This window comes from Chenopodium album, chromosome 14 (assembly GCF_948465745.1).
Source record: "Chenopodium album chromosome 14, dcCheAlbu1.1, whole genome shotgun sequence".
NCBI lineage: Eukaryota > Viridiplantae > Streptophyta > Magnoliopsida > Caryophyllales > Amaranthaceae > Chenopodium > Chenopodium album.
Genome location: NC_137847.1, coordinates 10,870,423 through 10,881,379, shown reverse-complemented (window position 1 = coordinate 10,881,379; position 10,957 = coordinate 10,870,423). Strand labels below are relative to the sequence as shown.

The 10,957-nt window shown below is 37.2% G+C and overlaps 1 protein-coding gene across 1 annotated transcript; it reads left to right on the top strand.

The window, feature by feature from the left end:
- Positions 1-4,354: 4,354 nt before the first annotated feature.
- On the top strand, positions 4,355-7,624 carry LOC145577769 (uncharacterized). The gene is made up of 10 exons (XM_081635219.1): positions 4,355-4,367; positions 4,498-4,638; positions 4,820-4,910; positions 4,964-5,057; positions 5,234-5,416; positions 5,468-5,526; positions 5,575-5,777; positions 5,879-6,330; positions 6,436-6,628; positions 6,726-7,624. The coding sequence occupies exons 1-10, from the start codon at positions 4,355-4,357 to the stop codon at positions 7,622-7,624; spliced, it is 2,328 nt and encodes a 775-aa protein (XP_081491345.1).
- The last annotated feature ends 3,333 nt before the right edge of the window (positions 7,625-10,957 follow it).

Below are 10,957 nucleotides of genomic sequence, written 5' to 3'. Positions count from 1 at the left end.
ATTTGCATACCTCCATATAAAAAGAATCCATATAAAAAGAATATAAGAAATTGTGATCTTCACATAAGAGTAAGTATAGGCTCATACCTAGTATGATCCATACCAAATTCTTTTTTTTTTTTTTTTTTTACATGGTTATTACTCCTTCCATTTCAATTTGATAGTCCCGTATGGAATCAATTACATAAAATAAGAAAAGGAGAATATTTAGAATCTAATATTAAAGTAAAAAACAATTCATAAATAGTTTTGCCTTATTTAAAATTATTCATTTTTTTTAGGAAAGCATTAGCTATAATTGCATAAATCAAGGGAGTAATTTTTTTTACTTAGAGTCGTATCATCAATTCACAATTAATTAATTTAACCACATAGAATTTAATATGTATAAAATAGAAAATAAAAAGCTAAGTTAAAAATGAAATACATTCAATATGGGTAGATCTTTTTGAAACGCCCAAAATATTATATGAGACTAACAAATTGAAACGCAGGGAGTATTGATAAATATATTGTTATTATTGATTTATACTGTTATTTTTTATTTTATACTGTAATTATTCCAGCGAGATAGCCGAGATTTTCGATGAAGAAAGAGGGAAAGAGGAAAGAGCGTATTTTTTATTATAATGTTATTATTGATTGTGTACAATTATTATTAATTTTTATACTATTTTCGTCCCTTAGCATGGACCACACCTAGTATCTGCTCATCACGTCTCCTTCACATAGGGTGTGCCAAAATAATTTGTGGTGTGTCAAAATCATTTTCCAATTAGAATGTACTCTCTCATTGTTATTTTATTTTATATATGCTTTGCAGAAAATGGGCTGTAAAAGTGTTTAATTTTGAAATCACAGAAGAACTCTTATGTGATATGTCAACGCTAGTGTAGGGAATATTTCAAGCATCCCACACTTGAGCCCCACTGTAATCATACACTTAAGCATGGTGGCGTCCAAAGGGAAGGAAGCTAGAGTAAAAGAGTCACCAACAAGTTTTAGGAACTTGTAAACCGTTCACATGGTGAAGGTTACACCCCTTAACGATCCAGGAGATCGTTAATTCCAATAGATCTGGAACCACGACTGGAAGTTCGGGGATGAAGGTACAAATCCAACCTAAAAGAGATTGAACCTGCCCTAAAAATAGGCCTCTACTTTATTCTTCTCGTATTCATGTGTGCGTTTTGACTAACATACAATCAATAAATTAACCCTAAACCTGTTTAATCTATGTTGGTTGAATATTAATGCACAAGTAAAACTATTATTGGCGATCACTTGAATTATAATCATATTAGTCTAAACAAGATTATTAATTATCTTATTAAGCGTGATTACAAGTACAAATTTCCTTTAAACCTGCAAGAGAGGCGTGATCAAGCAATAACAATGTATAATATCAAACAACAAAAGAATAACAATCATCATCATAATAATAATATTCTCAATAAAGTATAATAATAATAATAATAGCAAGATCCTAGGCATGATACTAACAAGATTAATAACAAACTCTATCATGTCACCAAACATTAAAGATCAAAGCTTTATCCCTAACATGATATTAGAAAGAATAGGAAGCAACCTATAATATTAGAAACATACATGAAATTAGAGTTATTACCCTAAACATGATACTAGGAATTAAAATAATCAAAGCATGATTTCTATATCAAAAGAATAATAAAGCAATTAAATCACTTACTTCGATGCCTCATATCTTTTTCTAATAACAAAATACACACGTTAGTAACTTCAAGGAAAATAATAAATAAAACAATTAAATTAAATAATTGAAATAGAGATTTGGTACCAAACCCTCAGAACTTATCAACCTTTCACGTCTACGGCGAAGGCAACTTCGAACTTGGCTAGGTGTGTCTAGATCTAATGTATGAGGAATTTTGTATTTTGTATTTTGGCTAGGTGTGTCAGAAATTTTGTTGCTATGGCTCCTGTGGTGAGTTACCCGTTACTTGTTATGTTCATTGGTTGGCAGGGGCTTATTGTTTTGTGTTGCGTGGTGTATCTAGCAAAGGTTGGTGTAGGTTTGCAGTTGGTAATGATCTGTTTTGCAGTTGGTTATATAGGAATCACAGTAGTAAGATTATGTTCAAGTTTGTATGTTTGGACTGTCTTCCTGTCGTTCTCATTGAGACTTCCATGACCATTTGGATTAGCATTGCCATTATTTTTTCTTAAAGAGGTTACATGAATATGTATTGAGATCACCTTGTACATAGTGTCATCATATAGTAGAGTTTTCTTGTCTGTTGCTTGCATAGAGATCTTAGCAGATAAATGTAGTGCATGACTCTATGTTTTTTCTAGAAAAGGCCTTGTGTTCTCTTTCTGTCACTCTCATTGTTATTTTTTACTTGCACTCTCATTGGGATTTCTACTTGTCGTTGTCATTGGGATATGTTGTTGGGTTTTTCATGCTTTGGACTGGAGAGGGAGTAGGGCTCTCGTTCTGTCCCATCCTATCACTCTCATTGAAATAGTCGTATGCTTGTTGGTGTGCTGATGATGTGTTTCTATGTGTCGGTGGCTTTTGTATATCGTTTGGCTACATTATTGTGTTTACGCCTTGTGTACGTTATTTCAGGTATCTGTCTTTCAAAGTTTTGGATTATTCTTGGAACTTGTGTTTTGTATTGCCTTTGGTGTATAGATTGGTATGATTTGGCCTTTTTTTCCTTTTTTTTTGGGGGGGGGGGAGGTGGTTTATAAGCTCTTATATTGTTTGCTGTTGGTGTAAATTTGTTGACTAGGATATATTATTGCATTGTTGTTTATGTTCTGCAATTGCTTATAGTGCATATTTTGGTTTACTGTTTACTTTGTTAGCATGTTGTCTACCTTTGTTGCTTGTATGGTTTTCTTTGGGTTTCTTGTGGAATACCTACTTTGGGTAACTCGGTATGTGTTTGAACGCCAATGTAGAGTATGTCTGTTTTTGCCCGGTTCTTCGCTTACTTTAGTGGCTATTGGAAGCGTGTTTGTTTCAATGTAACTCTTTTAAGTTACAGGTCATGGCATATGAACGCAAGAGAATTTGCATTCCTTTTCAACCACTGTTGGAGCGGATTACTGAGTGTTTACAGTTCCCAAAGCCTATTTATGGTGTCAAGCATGTGGGGCATAACAGTGCTTATGTACGTGTCCATCCAAACATTAGGCCTGGTTGCATATATTTTGTTGGTGGTGATGCCCCAACAGTTTAGGCATCACGTGAACAGTCAGCCCTCAAAGTTGTTTAACACCTGATACGGAGCTATGGTGTCTGTGTTAATGACTTCACGTCTGAGAGGTTGGATATGTGTCAGTTCTCTGATCGGTTCTTTGCTCAGAAACGTGGAGTGCTTTCTCCAGCGAAAGAGAATTTGCTTGACCCTTTCACAAAGGAACTTGTGTATGGGAAGCCCTTTAGCAGTGTTGCTCATGTGTCTGTGGATTATGTGGCTTTCTTAGCTGTTGTTGTTAGGGTCACTGGAGCTATAGTGGATTCATTTGAGACAGTTTCCATTGATAGCAAGGGTTTTACATCTTGGATTATGGTGAGCTGTTATCAGTTTGGAGGCACTTTAGAGGTGTTTTTTAGCGACCTTTGTGTTGAGATGGTCATAGCTGAACAACAAGCTGCTAAGAAAGCCATATATTTTTTGGCACATTGGTTTCATTTAGAGATTATTGATGCAAATTATGGGGATGCAAAAGTTCAGCATATTGCTGCTCTCATGTGGAGGGAGAAGTGCCTGTTTGCTAGGACTCCCTTTTTAGTGGCTGAGACTGTAGATCCAAATATGATGGGAGTAACTGCCTCCGAATGTGTTACTCCCATTGATGAATGTTCCAGAATTCCAACATCAATTGTTCCCCCTACACCACCGCTCAAGTGCGGGGTGATTTTAGCTGAATATCGGTCCCTGGCTACATCTCCATCATGTACTGAAGTGACTTCAGCAGAAGATTTAGAGGCTTTTTTCAAGCGTGCAAAGATTACATAGCTATTTGGCACTAATGTGTTTTGTTATCGCCCCACGCTAAGACCTTGGGCACATCTTTTGGCTTTGATGTGGTTTGTGCATTTTGTTGCCTGTCGTGGATTGGCATATTCGCTGTCTTAGGTTTATGTTAACTGTTAGATGCTTTTCGATAGCCTTCTCCTGCTAGGTGTGCATTGTTTGTATACCAGACAACTTTTAGTCTGCTTTTGATTTATGTAAAATTCTTGTGCCTATGTAAGTGCTCGCAAAAGCACTATAATATTTTAATATAATAAATTACATTTTGATTATTCGATTATCGGTGTCCATCTTTATGTTGTTAATTTTACATAATCTATATGCAACAGCATGGTATTTTAATATTGTTATTTTATTTGTGTATCTATCTATTGTCTAGCTGACTATTTTTTCATATGTCATTATACATCTTTTTTCCCTTTTTTTTAGTTTATGTTACAGAACTGGTTGTATTTTTATTCAGGATGCGTATGTTTAGTTATTGATGATAGTACAGTCTTCCTGTTTGTATCTGTGAATGGCCTTTCACATGACTGTATAATTGTCACAAGTGTTATCTTCTTGACATTTATGGTGGCCTTTTCAGCGCTGAAACTTACTGCATGTATTTTTGGGTTTGTTTAATGTGTTGGGTTTAGATGAACCGTAATTCTAAAGCACGCCGAATAAAAAGGAGTCACTTGCTTGCAGGAGAGTCGCTGCCCCTGACAGTGAGGTATAACAACTGCTTTATTGGTTATGCTTTGCATGCTATACAGTGAACTGAAAACTGTGGTACGTTGCAGTAACTTGGGAAATTGTCGACTCAGAGCACCTAAGAGAAGGTGTATCCATAATGGTAATATTTGTCATTTATGTTGTGACTAATGTAGCCTGGTATTAATGAATGAATGGGAATTAAGTGCTTATCCTTTTTTTTTTTATTGTAGTTGTAAGTGTCCCTTCTGCCACGATTGGGTTGCCATTGCCTTCAGAATCGGTGCAGTTAAAGTCCCCTTACTTCTGCCATCATTGCTTTGCAAAGTTATTCGCAACTGAAACTAAATTCTTTTGTTGTGGTGCAGTCCACTTTCGGCAATAGGCTCGGTTATATAATAATCTGTTTGCATTTAGCTCATTAGGTGGGAATTATGGTGCTAGCACAAACAAAGGAATATAAGTGTTTAAGTTACATGGACAGTTATATCATTTTGTTCCAGATCTTCTTCCAGGTGATGGGCGCGCTAAGTATTTACAGCTTTACTTTTATGATGGCCAACAAAAAGCTCAAAAAAGAAGTTGGATCTTTTCCAGAGGTGCGACAGGATATAATTGATATTTTGATGCGAGTCTCAGAAGTAAACCCATATGCTTGTTTTTTTCGATCATTGCGCGAGATTCAGGTAATAGAAGAAACTTAAATTTTACTAAATCAAAGTGCAGTGGTTGACCAGCGTGTGTACAATGCTCCAACTACTGATGAGGTTGCTGGCATTTGGCCTGAAAATGCTTCGTAAAGTCATAGTTGTAGTCCCTATATTCTGGTTTCTGAAAAATCAAGTAAACCTCACCGTATTTATCATCATTATGAGTGCTATGACCCTTTGCATTACCCACTTTTATTTCCTCGAGGGGAGAGTGGATGGAGCCAAGGGTTAAAGAAAAAGTCCTGGGGTGGTCGGCAACAAGCAGTAACACATGTAGATCCTGTATTATCATGTGCTGTTCACACTGATGAAGATTTATTAGATGCAGAAGCATCAAGTAAGTGTTCATCCAGTATGTATGTTTTATGAGTTGGTATACGTAATATAGCTACGTAGTGATGCTATGAAAGTTACAGCTTTGTGTTGTTACCAATGCAGGGGCAGTTGGCAAAAGAACTAAGGCAGATCGGTATATTTCACCAAGAGAGTATTATGCTTACCTGTTGCAAATCTGTATAGGTAACATGTTATTAAGAGCTGGCAGACTACTCCAACAATATATCGTCGACATGTATGTGAAAATGGAAAACACTCGGCTGGCCTATTTTCGAAACAATCAAGCCAGCGTAAGGTCTGACCTCTACCAAGGTATTTTGGACTCTTTGCAGAGTGGCGAGACAATAGCATTCAGCATTGAGCAAAGGGTTATTTTGCCTCCAACCTTTATTGGTGGACCTCGAGATATGAAGAAACGCTATTTAAATGTTATGGCTCTTGTTCAGAGATATGGCACGCCAGATTTATTTGGCACCATCACATGCAATGCAAACTGGCCTGAGATTAAGGCTGAGCTAGCTCCTGGTGAATTAGCACAACATCGGCCTAATCTGGTAGCTAGAGTGTTTCGAGCAAAACTACTAGCACTGAAAAGAGAAATTATGGACAATTAAGTATTTGGGGAAGTTGCAGCAATGATATATGTCATAGAATTTTAGAAAAGAGGTCTTACACATGCTCACTTCTTGATCATTTTGAAAGCTGGATCTAAGCTTAAATGTCCAGAAGATTATGACAAGTTTGTGTGTGCAGAAATTCTATCATCCTGTGATCCAGTTCTTCGAAAAATTGTGCTTAAGCATATGATGTATGGCCCATGTGGCCATTTGAATCCAAAGTGTTCTTGTATGCGTAAGAAAGGGAACAAAGCAACCTGCAAGTATTCTTTTCCAAAATAATTTAAGCCGTACACAACAACAAATGATGATGGCTTTCCTACATATCGCAGAAGAGACACTAGAGATACAGTCAAAATTAGAGATGCTAAACTCGACAATATATAGATGGGTGATTCCATATAATCCTTATCTTTCTGTTCTGTTTGACTGCCACCTAAATGTGGAACTGTGTTCTACAATCAAAGTTGTTAAATATTTATACAAGTATGTGTACAAGGGTCATGATAAAATTTCGTATAATGTGGTGCCAGCAAATGGTGAAGTTACTAATGAGATCAAACAGTTTCAATCTGGCAGATGGGTTTCCCCCTATAAAGCTGCGTGGAGATTGTTTGTCTTTGATTTGTTTGAGATGCATCCTTCAGTGCTGTTACTGCAAGTGCATTTGCCAAGGCAGAAAACACTACATCTTCACCCATCTGAGCGTCTAAATGTTGTTGTAGGAAATTCAAAGCATTCGCGGACTCAGCTCACTGAATTCTTTGCTATGAATGCAGCAGTGCCTGGTGGTCTTGGTTATTTATACGGTGAATTTTGTGAACATTATAAATGGGAAGCATCAAAGAAACAATGGACTGATAGATTAATAGATAGATTTCAGGTGGGACGGTTGGCATTTGTGTTTCCAGCAGAAGGTGAGCGCTTTTACTTGCGCTTATTGCTTTTGCATGTACGTAGTCCAACGTCATTTGAACATTTACGCACTGTAGACGGGTCTCTTTGTTCTACGTTTCAAGAAGCAGCTTTAAAATTGGGTCTTCTTGAAAGTGAGGACCTTGCCAATTTGTGTCTTCATGAAGCTTCTGAGGTCCAGATGCCAGGTGCATTGCGTCGATTGTTTGCAACCATATTATGCTTTTGCCAGCCAACTGATCCTGTTGCACTATGGAACAAGTATTATCCCTTTTTAGCTGATGACTATAACCATCAAGATCAGTTCTCAACATAACCCATGAAAGCTCGAAGGTTAATTGTTAGAGACATAGAACGACATTCAGAAGCAATGGGTAAATCACTAAGTGATTTTGGAATTGAAGAGGTGAATGTTTAGTTAGTCTTAGAGATACGCAGAACAAAGGACATTATTGATGCTCTAGATGCACCTATCCTTCAAGAGTGTATAGACTGCAAAGAACACTTAAATCCAGCTTAGAAGGCAGCATTTACATGCATTATGCAACATGTAAAGGATAAACAACCGGGTGCTTTTTTTATCGACGGTCCAGGAGGCACGGGGAAATTTTCCTTTATAATGCATTGTATGCTAAAATAAGCCTGATGGATAAGATAATGTTGCCAACAGCTACATCTAGAATAGCTGGTGCAAACATTCCTTCCAGACGTACAACACATTCAAGATTTAAGATTCCACTTGATTCTGATGCATCATTAGCATGTGTTGTTCCTAAACAAGGAAGCTTTGCTGCACTTCTGATGGAGATAACCCTGATAATGTGGGACGAAGCTTCTATGGCACACAAAGAGAATATGGAATCTTTAGATTTACTACTGCAAGATTTATGTGAGAATGATTCCTTATTTGGTGGTAAGCTCGTTATGTTAGGAGGAGATTTCTGCCAGGTTTTGCCAATTGTTCCTCAAGGGAAACCACACATGTAAGCTGCCCTCACTGTCCTTTTGATGCTAGGTGTGTTATAAAACATTTTAGTAATTAGTTCTCTTTTTTTTTTTTTTAAGTTTGAGTTTGAGGTTGCAATGGAGTCAATTAAGGCTCTGAATGAAGAAGCCTATGAGTATTTGGATGCCATTCCCACAAAACACTGGTGTAAGCATGCCTTCACCCCCAACTGTAGGTCAAACATGTTATTGAATAACATGTGTGAGACCTTTAATGCAATCATAAAGGATGTCAGAGATAAGTCAATCCTCACCCAAATGGAATGGATGAGGAGGTACATGATGAAAAGAAAAAATGAAAAATGGGAAGACTCAAAGATCATCACAAGCAACCTCACCCCCTATGTCAGAAAGATTTTTCAGAGGATGGAGTTTGTGTCAAGACATTGCACAGTGTAGGCTTCTAGGGGGGATACTTATGAAGTTAAGTTGAATGATGACCAAGTGATAGTGGACTTGGGTCAGGACACTTGTACCTGTTATCATTGGCAACTCACTGGCTACCCATGTGTTCATGCATATGCCTGTATTATGGACCAAAAATCTGACATTGAACATTATGTGAACCCATACTACCAAATGGACATTTACAGGAAAGCTTATGAACCCCCAATTCAACCAATGCCAGGTCCCAAACATTAGGAAAGAGTGAATGTGAGAATTAATTCCACCAGCTTTCAAGATACAACCAGGAAGACCAAAAAAAAAAGAAAAGAAAGCTGGAGCAAGATGAGGTACCAACAAGGGGCGCCTAACAGAACCAAAACAAACAAAGGAAGAACCAATGTAGAAATTATGGTGGTTATGGCCACTATGCAAAGAGACTTGCAAGCTGCCAACTGTGGGTGAATCATCTGAACAAAGATCAGCAGGAAGACCTCCAGTTGACTCACCTTGGATGGTGGAGTAAAGGAAGAAGAAACAGGAAAGAGTTGTAAGGAAGGTAATTGTTGTGGAATTTGTACAATTAGGTATGTTTTGATGTTAGTTGACTTTGGAATGGGTACTTAACTTCTTTTTTTTTTTTTTTTTTTTTTTTGGACAGAGTGCCATAGGAGCAGGACCAAATAACATTGCAAACAAATCTTTTCCTCAAAAGAGGCCAAGGTTTGAACCACTCAGTAAGAGGAAAGGTTCACAAAACTAACCATTGTCCCAGCAAGAATCACATGCTACATTTCAAATAGGGACAGCCTCCAGTCAGCCTACTTCAAGCAAAGATGCAATAGTGAGAACAATTAGAGTGTAGACCAGAGGGGAAAAACTTCAGACTTTTAACAAGCTTAATCTCCCTCAGTGGTGATGTAATTGAGTAGGAAGATTGATGTATGATTATAGACAATTATGTAGCTAGTTAAGTGACAATGATTGTAATGAATTAACATAGTCCTGGTGATAGTTTTTGAACTAACTAGTTGTTGTCACTCTTTTGTATGGCTCTTATGGTGCCCAAACTTTATTCAAAGTTTTAGACTTATGTTCCTATGTTCAAAGTACTAGTATGCAATGGAAAAGGCATATGTTTTTGTGTATTTGCTTTGCTTATATAGTTAAAAAAAAAAGTCAGATTATTGCAAATAAATGATAAAAAAATTAACAACAATTGTGGATCATACTCTGTCCACTTAATTTCATTAACATTAAAAGTAGTGCATCCATGTTCATTACATTTAACACAATTAGAGCAGTAACCTAACCATCACAAAGTACAAAACAACCTTCAAACCACCTACTTAAGCATCACAAACACTCCTAAAACTCCAACAATTACACTAATAATAAGGGCAACAACAAACCAAAGTGATAGTGTAGGCTTCTAGGGGGGATACTTATGAAGTTAAGTTGAATGATGACCAAGTGATAGTGGACTTGGGTCAGGACACTTGTACCTGTTATCATTGGCAACTCACTGGCTACCCATGTGTTCATGCATATGCCTGTATTATGGACCAAAAATCTGACATTGAACATTATGTGAACCCATACTACCACATGGACATTTACAGGAAAGCTTATGAACCCCCAATTCAACCAATGCCAGGTCCCAAACATTAGGAAAGAGTGAATGTGAGAATTAATTCCACCAGCTTTCAAGATACAACCAGGAAGACCAAAAAAAAAAGAAAAGAAAGCTGGAGCAAGATGAGGTACCAACAAGGGGCGCCTAACAGAACCAAAACAAACAAAGGAAGAACCAATGTAGAAATTATGGTGGTTATGGCCACTATGCAAAGAGACTTGCAAGCTGCCAACTGTGGGTGAATCATCTGAACAAAGATCAGCAGGAAGACCTCCAGTTGACTCACCTTGGATGGTGGAGTAAAGGAAGAAGAAACAGGAAAGAGTTGTAAGGAAGGTAATTGTTGTGGAATTTGTACAATTAGGTATGTTTTGATGTTAGTTGACTTTGGAATGGGTACTTAACTTCTTTTTTTTTTTTTTTTTTTTTTTTTGGACAGAGTGCCATAGGAGCAGGACCAAATAACATTGCAAACAAATCTTTTCCTCAAAAGAGGCCAAGGTTTGAACCACTCAGTAAGAGGAAAGGTTCACAAAACTAACCATTGTCCCAGCAAGAATCACATGCTACATTTCAAATAGGGACAGCCTCCAGTCAGCCTACTTCAAGCAAAGATGCAATAGT